The sequence below is a fragment of the Mobula birostris genome, chromosome 26 (assembly GCF_030028105.1).
Source record: "Mobula birostris isolate sMobBir1 chromosome 26, sMobBir1.hap1, whole genome shotgun sequence".
NCBI lineage: Eukaryota > Metazoa > Chordata > Chondrichthyes > Myliobatiformes > Myliobatidae > Mobula > Mobula birostris.
The window spans coordinates 7,731,369-7,750,221 of NC_092395.1; the positions used below are offsets into that span (position 1 = coordinate 7,731,369).

An 18,853-nucleotide genomic window follows, 5' to 3' on the forward strand; every position below is an offset into this window, starting at 1 on the left:
AGAAAGGACCCTAACCCTCCTACTGCCTTTTATTGGCTTCCCTCTATCATGTCCTGTTTAAGTCTAGAGAAAATAAGAAGTCAGACATTGGATACATCCTTTAAATTTGAAGAGATCTGGCGACATTTTATTCAATATTTTCATATGATTTAATTTTTGTACTCAGAGAGTCTCTCTTCTCTTGGTTTTTCTCTCAGGATGGACTGCCCAGTCCTTTTTTCTGTTTAGAATAGTGTTTTTATATAAAAATTTCTAATAGTCCTTCCTTTCTTCATAAATTGACAAGAGGAGAATGAACTACATTTTTTTCTGTATTATACATTCTATATCAAATTTATACTTTGTAGATCAACACTGTGTGATTTTGATATTGTTTATTTTACCTTCTGTATGTACTGCTACTGACGTATATGCCAGAGATATTCTCCTCTTGTTTGTATACACACTTTTTTAAAAAAATCAATAAAAAGGTTGAAAAGAACGAAAGGGTGCAGAAGAAGTCTACCAGGATGTTGCCTCGGTCAGAGGTCTTGTGCTACAGCGAGAGGGTGGACAAACTTGGATTGTTTTCTGCTGAGTACTGGCGGTGGAGGGGAGATCTGACAAAGGTCTATGAAATTATGAGAGGCATAGACAGACAATATCTTTTTCCAAGATTTGAAATGTCTAATACCGGAGGTCATGTATTTAAAGCGAGTGGGGGTAACTTCAAAGGAGATGTGAGGGGCAAGGTTGTCACACGAATTCCAGGTGGGTGCCTGGATTGTGATGCCTGGGGTAGTGGTAGAGGTAGATACATTAGAGACTTCAAAGAGACGCTCAGATGAACTTGAGGAAAATGGAAGGATATTGTGTAGGGAGAAGAGATTAATTTAGTTAGCCATTTGATTACTAATTTAGTTGATTCAGCACAACGTTGGGGACCAAAGGGCCTGTTCCTGTGCTGTAACGATCTATGTTCTATCCATTAGATTACAAGCTTCTGCGGAGTAATGTTTCTACCTCTTGTATGGTAGAGCGTTAAAGGAGTACGGGCCGAATGCAGGCAAAGGTGGCTACCTTCGGTTTGGCCTCTCGGTCAGTATGGATGAGTTGGACTGAAGGACCTGTTCCCATGTAGGAAAAAGGCCTTTCAGCCCAATTCATCCAAAGTTCAAACTATGACCATAACAGTGCAGGTCATGGGGAGGGGGGCACTCCATCTGCCAAAAGCAGAACTTCTGGGTGGCCAAACATTTTAATTCTGATTCCCATTCCCATTCTGACCTGTCAGTCCATGGCCTCCTGTTATGCCAAGATGGGGCCAGCCTCCATCTGAGTAGCCTCCAATCTGATGGCATAAATGTCGATTTCTCCTTCTGATTTGCCCACTTGGCCTTTTACCTCTTCTTACCTGCCTATCACTTCCCCCTGGGTCCCCTCCTCCTTCCCTTTCTTTCTCCCATGGTCCACCCTCCTCTCCAGTCAGGTTCCTTCTTCTCCAGCCCTTTACCTTTCCCAACCACCTAGCACCCAGCTGTCCTCCTTCCCCTCCTCCCACCCTTTTATTCTGGCATCTTCCCCCTTCTCTCCTGTCCTGAAGAAGGGTCTCAGCCCCAAAAGCTGACTGTTTATTCATTTCCATACATGCTGCCTAACCTGCTGAGTTCCTCCGGCATTTTGTGTTGTGTTGCTGGCTATGGGTTTTGTACACACGCTCACTCATGTTGAATGGACCTCTTCTCTGATAAGATGGACTCTTGTCCTCATAATCTACTGCTTTATGATCTTGCAGTGTAGATGACATCAAATGCAGTGAACTACAAAGGCCTGGCTCAAGGCCGGCTGTGGTAAGAATATTAAATGGTTCCTGATGTGATAAGATACACTCTTGCCCTCACAAGCCATCTTGTACTTTATCATTTATCTGCACTGCACTTTCTCTGCAGCTGTTACACTTTATTCTGCATTGTTATGGTTTTTACCTTGTTCTACCTCATCACACCGTGTGTGATGATTTGATCTGTACGAACAGTGTGCAAGCAGGCTAATCATTAATCTTTAAATTTTCAAGATTTATAAACTCTTCTTCATCTGCCTTTCATAATGTTGTGGTATTGGACAGAAGCCTTTGGGATTAAGACTGTGCTGATTCTGGAAAAGAATAGTCACAGTGATCACAATGTCCCGTTCCTTCTGCACAGCCCTAAACTCATTCCTTCCTCGCTATTTATCCAACTCCCTTTTTAAGTGCTACTGCTGAGTCCGTTTCACCAATTCTAGATCATTTGCTTATCTAAAACAGGGCTTCTTCCTACGGAACTATTTCTTTTGGAGCAAAGACGACCCCCCCCCCCTTAGCATTACGTAATGATCTGTTATCTACGCATGCACATTGTTCCCTCTCTCTCTGCTGCAATCTCAATACACCAGTTTAAGCCGTCTCACGCGTGTGAGCTTTTATTCAAATTGACATCTAGTTGTGCACATACACAACAAATTGGCGACGAGTACGAATCTGAATGTCAGAAAATACCTTGAACTGTACCAACAGTTGCAGCACAATTACGGGATGAAACAGCAAGAGTTATACAGTACAGAGAAGGCCGTCATGGACACTAACGAACGTGCGAGCAATGGTGAAAGACTCGCTGAACTTAAAGTGAAAATAATGTGCCGATGGCTTCAGTCAGGAACGATGACAAATTTGATAGTGCTAACGAAGGCTGGGAGTCATATATCAAGAGGGTGGAACTGTATTGTAATGTGAATAATGTAGAGGAGCAGAAGTAAGCCCCTGCGCTTGTTAGCTTAATGGGTGCAACAACGTACTGTCTCTTTTGCAACCTAGTAAAACCCTGCAAAGCCAGCAAGCAAGACATTCAACAAAACTCCTACAATTTTACATAATCATCTGAGCCCTAAACTGCTGGCAATAGCTGAGAGACTTAGATTTTACAAAAGGATCCAGTCAAAAGATGAAAGCCTTTCTGAAAACATTGCAAACTGCAACACATTTTCCCAGTACAATAACTAGAGAGATGGACTTTCTGGTGCATTAAGGGGTAGGCTTGTACGTGGCATGCGTAGTCAAAGCACTCAAATGAGGCTATTGGCCAAAAGAGACCTAATCTTAGAACGAAAATTGACCATTGCAATATGGGTAGAGACTGCAGCAGAACTACAGAAAACAAGGTTAGAATGTGAAATACACAAAGTGTCCCTGAATGATGCAAAAAGCCAAAAATGTCATCGATGTGGCAAATCCTCCCATAGTGCAAATGACTGTTGGTTGAAAGAAAAGTCTGCAGGAAGTGTCACAGACAGGGTCACATAGAGAGAGTGTGCAAGGCAGATAAAAAGCACAACTGAATGAAAAGTCTCAAACACAAAACTAAGCAAATACATAAAGTTACCGAATATAAAATAGAATCAGACAAATTAGAGTCTGACAAAGGTGAACTATCATGTATAGAACTGCATAGTACTCCTGCAGCAGGTCACAAAATCATCTGGATCACAATAGGTGTGGCTGGTGTAAAACTGAAAATGGAACCGGACACAGGGTCAGCTTTGTCCATAATTCCAGAGGCTGATCACAACAGTCTGTTTTCGAAGACACCATTAGAAAAGACCTCAATGATACTACAGACTTACACAGGCAAAGAGGTATTTCCCAAAGGCAAACGAAAAAACTGTGACGTATGGAGGCAATAGTTAGTTTTATGTATTGAAAGGTGGAGTGCCAGCACATTTCGGACATGAATGATTGTGAGAAATCCAACTAGACTGGCACTCAATCAAAGCTCTCAGTGTGCCATCAACAGGCAACGGCTGCCCAAATGGCAGCACTAACCAGAGACTGGCACAGCTGCTTAATGCTAATGAGAAGGTGTTTGAGAAGGGAATAGATAAACAGATCGAAGACTTGGCCAAAAGCTGTTTGGGATACCAAAATGTTCAAAATGCACTCCCACTGGCACTATTACACCCATGGGAGTGGCCATCTTCACCATGGCAAAGAGTACAGATTGACTTTGCTGGGCCATTCATGGACTCCATGTTCCTAATTGCTGTGGATGCTCATTTGAAGAGGCCGGAGGTTATACCAATGAAGCCAACCACCTCAGCAAAGATGGTCTCCACTCTGAAGACTACCTTCGCCAGAAGCAGCTTACCAGAACAAACTGTGAGTGACAACAGACCACAATTCACATCAGAAGAATTCTGACTGTTTATGGGACATTTCTCTACAGCACAAGGTGAACAACTTCCTTTTTGTGTATCGGAACTCTGTTAATGCAATGACAAATCAAACACCTGCAATGCTGTTCATGAGCAAGAATCTGAGATCTCGCAGAGACCTCCTGAAGCCAGATTTAAGGAGGGAGGTGTAGAATAAACAGTTCAGCCAGTTGTCAGGTGAATCCGCATTTATCATCTTAATTGGTCTTTTGTTATGTATTTTTGATACATTTTTGTGTTACCACTTGCTCCTGTATTGCCACAAGGGACCGCTCTGTTTCTGGGAAGAGGCCTTTAACTCTAAGCCAAACACTCAATGCTTCCTTGTCGTCCTAGTCTGCTCAGATCAAGGGGTTCGAAGGTCATGCTCCTCCATTGGTTAACTTTTCCTTCTGCTGTGATAATTTCTTCATTTTTCTGGATTGTGCTTATCAGAATTGGTATGGTCGCATGGAGTGCTGAATCCTGTTTTCATTGATGAAAATATATCGTTAGAAATTTTATCTGACTGCTATTTATGTCTGTTATTGCTTTTCTGCTTTCTGTCCTTGGTAGTGTTAATCTAAGAGCGTTTGAGTGTACATAGTGTTTTCTAAAATTTGTCATATCCGTTCTCATTTTCCTTTGTGAATTTTCCAGCTCTGTTTTGGACCAAGATAAGATGCCAAATGAATACGTTAATGTCAGTATAGCAAGTGTTTATGGCCTTTGTTATATTTTTACTATTGAGCTCTGTTTGGTAGATTTTCTTAAATCTTGAAGTAAATTCAGTTGAAAGTTTAATCTTTATCACATTATGATCTATTCTTGTTGCTTGTTGACATCCCAGATACTTACAAGTTTCAGACTTATTCATCGGTTGTATAGTTCTATTATTTGAATTAATTGCTTTTGCTTTACTGATGAAGGAGTGTATAATTTCAAATAGTCCATTTATAGGGTGTGTCAAAGTATAATTAGTTTGGTTATCTCTGATTTTCTACCCCCCTATTTTCTTCCTAATCAGTAGAGAACTGGTTTAAAGCTAGACAGAATAGTCATGGGTTTAGTGAGTCCCACTGGAAAATGCCCCAGTTAATTTTGATAATGGTGGCTGTTCTTTTTTTAGTTGTTAATAGAAGGGGTGATTATAGTATGCCTATGCTTCATCAGAATTTCACAGTATTGGATATAGTTTATATATACTAAGAGCTTCTACTAATCATGAATATGGGACAGAATTAAATCCCTTTTGGTGGTCAATATAACAACATGATATATTTCTGATTTTCTGTTGCAGAAATATTATTTCCTCTTTTTTTGTAATTACACAGTTTGTTGCCTTTTGCACATTGGTGTTTGTCCACCTTGTTGGGTACAGTGTTTTGTTCATTCTATAGTGCTTTTTTTGTTTTTATTGTCTATGCCTGCAAGAAAATGAATCTCAGGCTTATTATATATGATGACATATATGTACTTTGAAAATAAATTTACTTTGAACTTCAGTGTATTTGTATAATTTTCAATCTATTGAGACCAAATGAAAATGGTCTCAATCTCTCTTCAAATGATCAAAACAGTCAGCTGTGCCAAACAATAATGAAAAGTCCGTAAAAAGTTCAAGGTCTAGAAAGTCCAAATTAGGAAAAGCATCTTGTTTAAAATGAAGTTAGTCTCATGGTACAAAGCTGCCTTTTGATTTAGGCAAGGATATCGAGCTTTCAGCCCTCATCAACATATCAGGAGCTGCATTTATCAGAGGGTGGAAATCCTTTTAAGTTTATAGATTGCTCTTAAAAGTGACAGTGTTAAAGACTATCCAAATGGGTTTGCTGGCTTGATCATTCTGAGCATCATCCTTTTTATCCTTCTTGCAAAGTCAATGAATAATGTCTCGTATAGTTTAAATTATTCCACCAGCAGGTTCCATTCTGTCTAGTTCCATGACACAGAGTAAGGAGCGTGGGTTACTATCTTCTGTACAACAGGACAGCTGCCAATTTCCAGAACTGTTCAGTTACCGTCCGAGTATCTTGACAGAGATAACAAGGAATTTCTGTTTTCGAGGAACTGTGGTTCTGTGGATTGCAATAAATCACCAAACATATCAACTAGCAATAACGTATGTTTGGTCTTGATGAGGATCAAGGGTTATGGGAAAAGGCTAGTTCATTTATTTATTACAGTATTTATTTCTTGAGATATAGGGTGGAATAGGCCCATCCGGCCTTTCGAGCAACACTGCCCAGCAAACCCCAATTTAACCCTAGCCTAATCCCGGGACAATTTACAATGACCAATTAACCTACCAACTAACCTACCAATTAACCTACTAACCAGTATGTCTCTGGACTGTGGGAGGAAACTGGAGTACCCGGAGAAAACCCATACATTCCACAGGGACGATGTACAGACTCCTTACAGATGATATCGAAATTAAACTCTGAACTGCGATGCCCAGAGCTGTAATAGCATCATGTTAACCGCTACACTACTGAATGATAGACAAGGCAACAAAGTCCTGTTCTGCCTTGAGTTTTATGTTAACACGGAAACACAGAAAACCTACAGCACAATACAGGCCCTTTGGCCCCCAGAGTTGTGCCGAACATGTCCCTACCTTAGAAATTACTAGGCTTACCCATAGCCCTCTATTTTTCTAAGCTCCATGTACCTATCCAAAAGGCTTTTAAAAGACCCTATCGTATCCGCCTCCACCACCGTTGCCAGCAGCCCATTCCACGCAAACACCACTCTCTGTGTAAAAAAAAACTTAACCCCCTGACACCTCCTCTGTACCTACTCCCCAGCACCTAAAAGGATCCCACTCATCCTGGACATCACCTGTTTTCCCCTCTACCTTCTGGGAAGAGATACAGAGCATTAAGGACGAAAACAAAGAGACTCCTTAACAGCTTCTACCCACAAGCAGTGAAATGTATAACACCCCCTTCCCTTCTCCTGTCCCCCTCCTAAGACGGCGGCAGCTAAATGCATCACACCTCCAGGAATGGCAGGTGTGCAATAGTCCTACCCCCCCCCATCCATATATTATTAATTTTGGACTGCACTCCTGAGGTTTTAGAGTTTATTTTATGTATATACTCTTTGTCATGCTGCAAAACGTTGAGCTGCTAAACTGTGTTTCATTGCTCCACAACAATGACAATAAAGATATTCTTCTTCTTCTTAAACCTGTGTCCTCTTGTGGCAACCATTTCAGCCCTGGGAAGAAGCCTCTGATTATCCACATGATCAATGCCTCTTATCATCTTGTACACCTCTATCAGGTCACCTCTTGTCCTCCATTGCTTCAAGGAGAAAAGGCCGAGCTCACTCAACCTGTTTTCATAAGGCATGCTCCCCAATCCAGGCAACATCCTTATAAATCTCCTCTGCACCCTTTCTATGGTTTCCACGTCCTTCCTGTAGTGAGACAACCAGAACTGAGCACAGTACTCCAAGTTGTTATGTAATACACATCTGAATCAATGGATTACTTGTTAATCATGCACCAGACCTTCTCTCTGGTCCAGTTTACAATGCAGTGGAGAATTACAATTGTGATAGGCATTAAATATTTGGAATTGTAATTAATTTTGTTTGAGATCAGAGTTTCCCAACCTGGGGTTTGCAGACCCCAGTTAATGGGCAAGGTCCATGACATAAAAAAAAGGTTGAGAACTGTTGTGTCTGTGCACAACTGCATATCAATTAAATAAAGGCACACATGGGAGAGAGAGGGAGGGAGGGAGAGAGCATTAATCTCCCCCTTTAGATTAATGCAACGTGAAATGTTCCTTTTCATAAACCCGCATTCCAAATAAGCACGCTTTCACAATTAAGTCCATAACTAACTTTACAGTTGTAAAGGTTCAGTCTTTTGGGTGGCACTCTGTTCCTTTCAGGATAGTGCCTCTGGACTGTGGAGTGGCATTGGGTTTGGCAGGTGACTTGTCTAAGACAATGTTGTCAATTTCCGCTGTCACATTGCTGTCAGTGGTATCATCCCTGAGAGGTAAGCCCAGTGACTGTCAATCTTGTTGGATGCAGTCAATTCAGGTGTGTTCTTCGATTGAGCATCCAGTATCTGGTCCACATAAAGTCTCCACGTCTGATCTCCAACATCCACTGTGTATATCAGTGGCTCAGTTCTTGTAGCTGTCCCACTGGGTGTCCACTTGTCTTCTCAGTAATCACGCACTAGGTCTTTTAAATAAATAAAAATAATAATAAATAAGCAATAAATATTGAGAGCATGATATGAAGAGTCCTTGAAAGTGAGTCCATAGGTTGTGGGAACAGTTCCGTGTTGGGTTGAGTGAAGTTAGGTGAGGTTATCCCCTCTAGTTCAAGAGCCTGATGATTAAGGGGTAATAACTTCCTGAACCTGATAGAGTGGGTCCTGAGGCTCTTACACCTTCTTCCTGATGGCAGCAGCAAGAAGAGAGCACGGCCTTGGTGCTGGGATCCTTGCTGATGGATGCTCCCTTCCTGTGACAGCACTCCATGTAGATGTGCTCAGTGGCGTGGAGGGTTTTACCCGTCGTGAACTGGGCCGTATCCATTACTTTTTGCCGGCTTTTCCATTCAAGGGCATTGGTGTTTCCATACAACACCATGATGTAACCTGTCAATATGCTATCCATCGCATATCTATAGAAGTTTGTCAAAGTTTTAGATAATGTGCTGAATATTTGCAAGCTTCTAAGGAAGTAGAGGTACTGCCGTGCTTTCTTTGTAATGGCGCTTTATGCTGGGCCCAGGACAGATCCTCTGAAATGATAACACAAAGTAATTTAAAGTTGTTGGGCCTCTCCACCTCTGATCCCCTGATGAGGACTGGTTCATGAACATCCAGATTCCTCCTGATAAAGTCAATAATCAGCTCCTTGGTCTTACTGACATTGAGTGAGAGGTGGTTGTTGTGACACCACTCAGCCAGATTTTCAATCTCCCTCCTATAAGCTGATTCATCACCACCTTTGATACACCCAATGGCCTTAGTGTTGCTAGTGAACTTAAATCTGGCACTGGAGCCGTGCTTGGCCTCACAGTCACAAGTGTAAAGAGTTGAGCTGGGGGCTAAGCACATAGCTTTGTAGTGCGCCTGTGTTAATGGTGATTGTCGAGGAGATGTTGTTGCCAACCCGAACTGAATGGGGTTTGCAAATCGAGAATCCAGTTGCATAAGGTGTAGGAGGCCATGGTCCTGAAGCTTGATTAGTTTTGAGGGAATGATGGTATTTAATGATGAGCTGTAGCCAATAAAGAACATTCTGATGTATGCATGTTTACTGTCCAGATGTTGCAGGGTTGACAATGAAATAGCATCTGCTGTTGACGTGTTGTAGGCAAATTGGAGTGGATCCAGGCAGGAGTTAATTTGTTTCATCACCAACCTCTCAAAGCACTTCATCACAGTGGGCATAAGTGCTAATGGACAATAGACATTGAGGCAGGTCACCATGTCCTACACCTGCATGATTGAAGTCTGCTTGAAGCCAGTGAGTACTGTACCTCAGACTGCCGAAGTGAGAGGTTAAAGATCTCAATGAACATTCCAGCTAGTTGATCAGCACGGGTCTGTAGTACTTGTCCAGGTACTCCCTCCAGGCTGGGTGCTTCCCCTGGGTTCAGCCTCCTGAAGGATGCTCTCGTATCGGCCTCATAGACTGAAATCACAGGGTCATCAGGGGCCGTGAGAGTTTGTGAAGGTGCCTCCATGTTTTGATGGTCATAACATATGATGGAGAGGTTGAGATCTCTAGTTCAGGAACGTATATGCCCATGTTTTGAATCTTTAGTTCAGATCTTTACCAATTAACTAATTGAAAACAAGATAAACGATCCCCTAAGATTCAGGCGCCACAGTAGCGTAGCGTAGCGGTTAGCATAACGCTATTACAACGCAGGGTGTTCCGGAGTTCAGTTCCGGCACCGCCCGTAAGGATTTTGTACGTTCTCCTTGAGAACCATGAGGATTTCCTCCGGCGGCACCGGTTTCCTCCCACAGTCCACAGGCGTGCCAGTTAGTAGGTTAATTGGACGTTGTACATTGTCCTGTAATTAGGCTCGGGTTAAATAGGGTGGGTTGCTGGGTGGCACGGCTTGTTGTTCCAGAAGGGCCTGTTCCATGCTGTATCTCTAAATACAATAAATAATTCTGCACTACTCTGTAGCTAATTAAACTTCCAGGGCAACTGCTACAGTCTCAGACAACACTGTTTCTAATTTAGGGAGAGTTCATATTCGGGGACAGTTTTTGCAACCCTCACATGACCCAGGGAGTGTTAATACTTCAGCAGCTCCCCTGCTCAGAAGAAAGTGAGCAAGGGGCATCTTCGTGGTCCTGCACTAATCGAGTCCCATAGGTGCCAAACTGGAGAGCTTCGACCCGCTTTCAGGTTCACCGTCACTATTTAAAAGCCGTATAAGACCACTGAATGGCTCTCTGGTGCAGTAACAAGCAAGCAGCGTCCATCATTAAGGGCCTCCACCATGCAGGCCAGGCTGTCTTCTTGCTGCTGTCATCAGGAAGGAGGGACAGAAGCCTTAGGTCCCACCCCACCAGGTTCAGGAACAGTTATTACCCCTCAACCTCCAGGCTCTTGAACCAGTGTGGATAACTTCACTTGCCCCATCACTGAACTGACCACTAAACTCACTCTCAGGGACTCTACAACTCATGTTCTCCATGTTATTTATAATTTATTTATTTATCATTATTATAGAACTTACGGGTGTGAATGGGGATCATGTTTTTGCAGGGAAATGTACTATGGACATGTGGTCGATGTTTAGAGATCTCTTGCGGGATGCTAGGGATAAATTTGTCCCAGTGAGGAAGATAAAGAATGGTAGGGTGAAGGAACCATGGGTGACAAGTGAGGTGGAAAATCTAGTCAGGTGGAAGAAGGCAGCATACATGAGGTTTAGGAAGCAAGGATCAGATGGGTCTATTGAGGAATATAGGGAAGCAAGAAAGGAGTTTAAGAAGGGGCTGAGAAGAACAAGAAGAGGGCATGAGAAGGCCTTGGCGAGTAGGGTAAAGGAAAACCCCAAGGCATTCTTCAATTATGTGAAGAAAAAAAGGATGACAGGAGTGAAGGTAGGACCGATTAGAGGTAAAGGTGGGAAGATGTGCCTGGAGGCTGTGGAAGTGAGCGAGGTCCTCAATGAATACTTCTCTTCGGTATTCACCAATGAAAGGGAACTTGATGATGGTGAGGACAATATGAGTGAGGTTGATGTTCTGGAGCATGTTGATATTAAGGGAGAGGACAATATGAGTGAGGTTGATGTTCTGGAGCATGTTGATATTAAGGGAGAGGAGGTGTTGGAGTTGTTAAAATACATTAGGACAGATAAGTCCCCGGGGCCTGACGGACTATTCCCCAGGCTGCTCCATGAGGTGAGAGAAGAAATTGCTGAGCCTTTGGCTAGGATCTTTATGTCCTCGTTGTCCATGGGAATGGTACTGGAGGAATGAAGGGAGGTGAATGTTGTCCCCTTGTTCAAAAAAGGTAGTAGGGATAGTCTGGGTAATTATAGACCAGTAAGCCTTACGTCTGTGGTGGGAAAGCTGTTGGAAAAGATTCTTAGAGATAGGATCTATAGGCATTTAGAGAATCATGGTCTGATCAGGGACAGTCAGCATGGCTTTGTGAAGGGCAGATCATGTCTAACAAGCCTGATAGAGTTCTTTGAGGAGGTGACCAGGCATATAGATGAGGGTAGTGCAGTGGATATGATCTATATGGATTTTAGTAAGGCATTTGACAAGGTTCCACACGGTAGGCTTATTCAGAAAGTTAGAAGGCATGGGATCCAGGGAAGTTTGGCCAGGTGAATTCAGAATTGGCTTGCCGGCAGAGGGTGGTGGTGGAGGGAATACATTCAGATTGGAGGATTGTGACTTGTGGTGTCCCACAAGGATCTTTTCTGGGACCTCTACTTTTCGTGATTTTTATTAACCACCTGGATGTCGGGGTAGAAGGGTGGGTTGGCAAGTTTGCAGACGACACAAAGGTTGGTGGTGTTGTAGATAGTGTAGAGGATTGTCAAAGATTGCAGAGAGACATTGATAGGATGCAGAAGTGGGCTGAGAAGTGGCAGATGGAGTTCAACCCGGAGAAGTGTGAGGTGGTACACTTTGGAAGGACAAACTCCAAGGTAGAGTACAAAATAAATGGCAGGATACTTGGTAGTGTGGAGGAGCAGAGGGATCTGGGGGTACATGTCCACAGATCCCTGAAAGTTGCCTCACAGGTGGATAGGGTAGTTAAGAAAGCTTATGGGGTGTTAGCTTTCATAAGTCGAGGGATAGAGTTTAAGAGTCGTGATCTAATGATGCAGCTCTATAAAACTCTGGTTAGGCCACACTTGGAGTACTGTGTCCAGTTCTGGTCACCTCACTATAGGAAGGATGTGAAAGCATTGGAAAGGGTACAGAGGAGAATTACCAGGATGCTGCCTGGTTTAGAGAGTACGCATTATGATCAGAGATTAAGGGCTTTACTCTTTGGAGAGAAGGAGGATGAGAGGAGACATGATAGAGGTGTACAAGATAATAAGAGGAATAGATAGAGTGGATAGCCAGCGCCTCTTCCCCGGGGCACCACTGCTCAATACAAGAGGACATGGCTTTAAGGTAAGGGGTGGGAAGTTCAAGGGGGGATATTAGAGGAAGGTTTTTTACTCAGAGAGTGGTTGGTGCATGGAATGCACTGCCTGAGTCAGTGGTAGAGGCAGATACACTAGTGAAGTTTAAGAGACTACTAGACAGGTATATGGAGGAATTTAAGGTGAGGGCTTATGTGGGAGGCAGGGTTTGAGGGTCGGCACAACATTGTGGGCCGAAGGGCCTGTACTGTGCTGTACTGTTCTATGTTCTATATGTTTTTTATTTGTATTTGCATACTTTGTCTTTTGCACATTGTTTTTTAGTCTGCCTTTGTGTGCAGTTTTTCACTGATTCCAATGTATTTATTTGCATCTACTGTGAATGCCCAGAAGAAAATGAATCTCTGAGTGGTATATGGTGACATATCTGTCCTTTGATAATAAATATACTTTGAACTTTGACCTCAGAATCTACCTCGTTACAACCTTGCACCTTATTGTCTACCTGCACTGCACTTTCCCTGTAACTGTAACACTTTAATCTGCATTCTGTTATTGCCTTTCCTGTCTCCCATCTCAATGCACAAATATCATGATGTGATCTATATGGATAACGTGTAAAATCAAGCTCTTCACTGTAGCTCCATACTTGTGACACTAATAAACCAATTTACCTAGTTATTTCACAAACAGGAAAAATCTGCAGATGCTGGAAATCAAAGTAACACACACAAAATGGTGGAGGAACTCGGCAGGTCAGGCAGCATCTATGGAAGAGAGTAAGCAGTTGACGTTTCAGGCCTGGACCCTTCATTAGGACTAGAAAGACCTGTCCTGCTGAGTTCCTCCAGCATTTTGTGTGTATTACCTATTTACTACTTCAATAAAATCTTCACCTCATTTCATGTGAACAGGAACATTTTGTGCACTCTACCCCAGTGTGTGTGTGTGTGTGTGTGTGTGTGTGTGTGTGTGTGTTTGTTTGTCAAGTTTTCCAGCATCTGCAGAATCTTTTGTGTTTATGATTTGCAGCTCCATTGCATACTACTGTATTCATACAGATCAAATCATTACACAGAGCATTGAGGTGGAACAAGGAGCCCTCCAGGGAATTAAATGCTTTGTGGATAATAGTAATCATATTTTAATTTGACATTGTTAACAGTTTTTTAATTCTCTGATCATTGTGTACATTTAGTCATACTTTATTGATCCCAAGGGAAATTGGTTTTAGTTACAGTTGCACCATAAATAATTAAATAGTAATAAAACCATAAATAATTAAATAGTAATATGTAAATTATGCCAGGAACTAAGTCCAGGACCAGCCTACTGGCTCAGGGTGTCTGACCCTCAAAGGGAGGAGTTGTAAAGTTTTGTAAGTTGTAAAGTTTGTCTGAATAAACTCTTGTAATTTTGCTTTTTAATAAAAAGGCTGTACAAGGTGAAACAATAACAATGCAGTGCAGAATATAGTGTAAAGGTTACAGAACAGGTAGGCAAGGACTGCATTTCAGAGTCTCTGAACCCACTGCTGTCTGTATGATTTTGTGACCGTGTGGGTTTCCTCCCACATTCGAGAGACATACTGGTTGGTAGGTTAATTGGTCATTCAAAATTGTTCTGTGATTTGGCGAGGGTTAAATCAGGGATTGCTGGATACTGCGGCTCAAAGGGCCTATCCTGTGCCGTATCTGAATAAATATATTTTTAAAGCTTCCACAGAAACAGGCCCTTTGGCCCATCTAGTCCATGCTGAATCATTTTAAACTGCCTAGTCCCACCAACCTACACCCAGACCGTAGCTCTCCATATCCCTACCATCCGTGTACTGTACCTATCCAAACTTCTCTTAAATTTTGAAGTCGAGCTCGCATGCACCACTTATGGTGGCAGCTCGTTCCACACTCTCACGACCCTCTGAGTGAAATTTCCCCTCATGTTCTCCTTAAGCTTCTCACCTTTCACCCTTCACCCATGACCTCTAGTCCTAGTCTCACTCAACCTCAATAGAAAAAGCCTGCTTGCATTCACCCTATCTGTACCCCTCATAATTCTGTATGCCTCTATCAAACCCCCTCTCAATCTTCTACATTCTAAGGAATAAAGTCCTAACCTATTCAACCTTGCCCTATAAGTCAGGTCCTCAAGTCACGGCAACATCCTTGTAAATTTTCTCTGTCCACTTTCAGTCTTATTGATCATCTTTCCTGTAGACAGGTGACCAAAACTGCACACAATATTCCAAATCAGGCCTCACCAAAGTCTTATACAACTTCAACATAACATTCCATCTGCTGTACTCAGTACATTGACTTATGAAGACCGTTGTGCCAAAAGCTTTCTTTATGATCCTTTCTACCTGTGTCACCATTTTCAATGAATTATGAACCTGTATTTCCTGATCCCTCTGTTCCACTGCACTTCACAGTTTTCTACCATTCACTGTGTAAGACCTACCCTAGTTGGTCTTACCAAAGTGCAAAACATAGCACTTGTCTGCATTAAATTCCATCTGCTGCTTCAGCCAAATATCCCCATCCCTTTCCCATCGTATAGTGGCAGAGCCCACAAATGGACAAAAATATTAATGTTTCTTATTCAGTCTTAGTGTTTCAGTCTTTGGGTTTTAATTCTTATTTTCTTTGTTATTGCAGTTCAAACACCATTACTGATGCACACTAAATTTACTCTGATCTCTTGCAGGAGTACTGAACGTGAACGGTAAGAACTGAAGACAACTCGGAAACATGAGTGAGGCCTCAGTGAAGTCATACGCATGCAACTCCACCATGCAGGACCGAAACATCAGCTCCAGCTGCGGTACCCACGCCTCCCCTTGGTTTTCAACTATATTTGCCGCTGCCGGAGTCCTGTCTAACCTGATTGCGCTGGCGGTGCTAGTCAGCGCTTACAGGAAGGCTCGGAGTAGGTCTCGCTCCTCCTTCTTGATTTTCCTCTGTGGCCTGGTGTTGACAGACTTCTTAGGCCTTGGTACAACAGCGTTGATCGTCGTGACTTATCATCACACTAAATTCAGCTGGGAGAAAGTTGACCCCAACAACCACCTCTGCAGGTTTTTGGGATTTTCCATGGTGTTTTTCGGACTCACTCCTCTGCTGCTGGGAGCCACCATGGCTGTGGAGCGTTTCCTAGGAATCAACAAGCCGTTCCTGCGCTCTACCAACGCCTCGAAACGTCGTGCTTGGTGCACCGTCTTCCTCATTTGGCTGTTTGCCTCCTGCATCGGGTTCTTCCCTATCTGCGGCTTTGGACATTACACGCGTCAGTGGCCCAATTCCTGGTGTTTCTTCAACATGATAAACAGCACAAGTGATGCTGCATTTTCAATGGTGTTCTCTAGCGTGGGATTGTTATCTCTCGTACTGTCTGTTTTCCTGAATACAATCAGCGTGGTTACACTCTTAAAAGTTTGCTTCAAGAGGCTGAGCGTTGAAAGGAGGAGAGATCACGAAGTAGAAATGATGGTCCAGCTCGTGGGTATAATGATAATTGCCACAGTGTGCTGGGCTCCATTATTGGTACGTACTAATTAATTAGGTCTCTGTTGTAAAACCGTTAATTACTGGATACATTATGACTGTAAGACATTGGAGCAGAAATAGGCCATTCGGCCTATCGAGTCTGCTCTGCTATTCCATCATGGCCGATTTATTATCCCTCTCAACTTAATTCTCTGCCCTCTCTCTCTGTAACCTTTCACAACCTTACCAATCAAGGACCTATCAACCTCCGTTTTAAATATAGCCAGTGACTTGGCCTTCACAGTCGTCGGTTCAAGTTCAACTTTAATAGCCGTGAATTCAGCCAAACAAAAGAGTGTTCCCCTGGGGCCAAGGTGAGCACTCAGTGCCAATCGTCACTCACAGCACAAGGCACACACATGTACAAGATAGCAAGCGCATATAAGATATCAGTAAAATGCAGTCGCACACAAAAATATAGTCCTAGACCCTGAGTCCATGAATATTGCAGACATCTGCAGTCAAACACAATGCAGCTTGTCTTGGGCTGAGCGAACACGGACGGGGGTGGGGGCAGGGGTGCGCGGCAGCACTTACTCCAGCTTGGACGCTGCACAGCACCACCCCCAGCACTGCGGTAGAGCGCACCGACTCCAGTGCCTCTCTCCGGGGCAGCTGTAAACACAGCTTGAGGCCCAGTCCTCACTACAACTGAGGCCACGCAGCTCCCCCAGCGGCCGCCCTTGCCGCCAGCCAATAAATCAGTGAATTGGGCTGGCAGCGTTTCACATTAACAATTCCTCTTCCTCTTTGTTCTAAAGGGTTGTCAGTCTGAGGCTGTGCCCTCTCATCTTAGACTCCCCGACTGTAGGGAACATCCACGTCTACAGTATCTAGACCTTTCAATATTCGATAGGTTTCAATGAGATTCCCTGTCCTTCTTCTGAACTCCAGCAAAAACAGGCCCAGAGCCATCCAATGCTCTGCAGATGTAACCCTTTCATTCCTGGAATCACTCCTGTGAACCTCCTCTGGATCCTGTCCAATGCCAGCACATCCCTTCTTAGACAAGGGGCCCAAAAGTGCTCACAATATTCTAACTGCGGTCTGACCAATGCCCTATAAAGCCTTAATTGACCTTTCCAGTGCAGATTCCATTGAACTTAGAACATAAAACTTGGAACAGTACAGCTCAGTGCAGGCCTTTCAGCCCACAATATTGTGTTGAAGATCAACCTAACTCTTCCCTCCTACATAACCCTCCATTTTTCTTTCACCCATGTGGATATGAGTCTCTTAAATGTCTGTAATGTAGCTGCCTCTACCACCACCCACCACTCTCTGTATACAAACAAAATTACCTCTGACATCCCCATATACTTTCTTCCAAACTCCTTAAAAGGATTAGCCATTTCCACTCTGGGGGGAGAAGGTACTGGCTGTCCACTCTATCTGTGCCTCTTATCATGTTATACACCTCTATCAAGTCACCTCTCATACTCCTTCACTCCAAAGAGAAAAGCCTTAGCTCACTCTGCCTATCCTAATAAAACATGTTCTCTAACCCAGGCAGCAGTTTGGTAAGTCTCCTCTGCACCCTCTCTAAAACCTCCACATCCTTCCTATAATGAGGCAAGCACAACTGAGTACAATACTCCAATTAGCAAATATTCTTGGAGATTTATTTAGAGATACAGCACAGAAACAGGCCGTTCTGGCCCAAAGGGGTTGTGCCACCTAGTTACACCTGTGCAGCCAATTTACCCACTGACCCATATGGCTTTGGACTGTGGGAGGAAACCAGAGCATCTGGGGAGAAACCCAGGGGGTCACAGGGAGAATGTACAGATCTGTTACAGACAGCAGCAGAATTGAACCTGACACTCCAAAGTGATACACTAATCGCTACATGGCTGTGTCGCTCCCTGTGTTAGCAGACTGGAAGCAAAAAGGCTGTGGAAAGGGGGATGTTGGTGCATGATAGGGTGCAGGACAAAGATGTCAAAGTAAGAATTACTGAAGTGTTTGAGTGAATAGAATCCTTCAGTACTCATCACTTCTGTCTCTCCCTGAAATGTAAATCAGGTACTTCACAGATACTGCCCAACATATTGGATGCTTCCAATATTTTCTATTTTATTTCAGGTTGCCTAAATTTGCAATCTTTAATGCTGCAAACGTTAAAGGGAGAATACTTGTCAGCAAGGTAGCATCACAGTTAGCGCAACACTTTACTGCACGGGCTGTAGGTTCGATTCCCACCTGTCTCTGTAAGGACTTTGTATGTCTCCCCTTGACCATGTGGGTTTCCTCTCAGTGCTTCCGTTTCCTCCCACAATCCATACAGATGTGCAGTTAGGGTTAGTGAATTGTGGACCTGTAATTTGGTGCTAGAAACAGAGTGACCAGCACAATCCTCACTGATCTGATCTGTGACAAACAACGCATGTCACTGCATGTTTTGAATTACATGTGACAAATAAAGCTAATCTCTTCATCTGTCTGGCTTTGAAAAAAAAATATTGGCCATTATCCTATCC

At 43.2% G+C, this 18,853-nt stretch overlaps 1 protein-coding gene across 3 annotated transcripts in view; it reads left to right on the forward strand.

Moving 5' to 3' along the window:
* tbxa2r (thromboxane A2 receptor) overlaps positions 1-18,853 on the forward strand; it is a 52,876-nt gene that overhangs the window by 24,091 nt on the left and 9,932 nt on the right. For all 3 annotated transcript variants that reach the window (XM_072244121.1, XM_072244122.1, XM_072244120.1), the window contains one exon: positions 15,535-16,370. In XM_072244121.1, coding sequence (XP_072100222.1) covers positions 15,579-16,370 — 792 coding nt within the window. In that variant the 5' untranslated portion in view covers positions 15,535-15,578. The remainder of the gene's footprint in view (positions 1-15,534; positions 16,371-18,853) is intronic.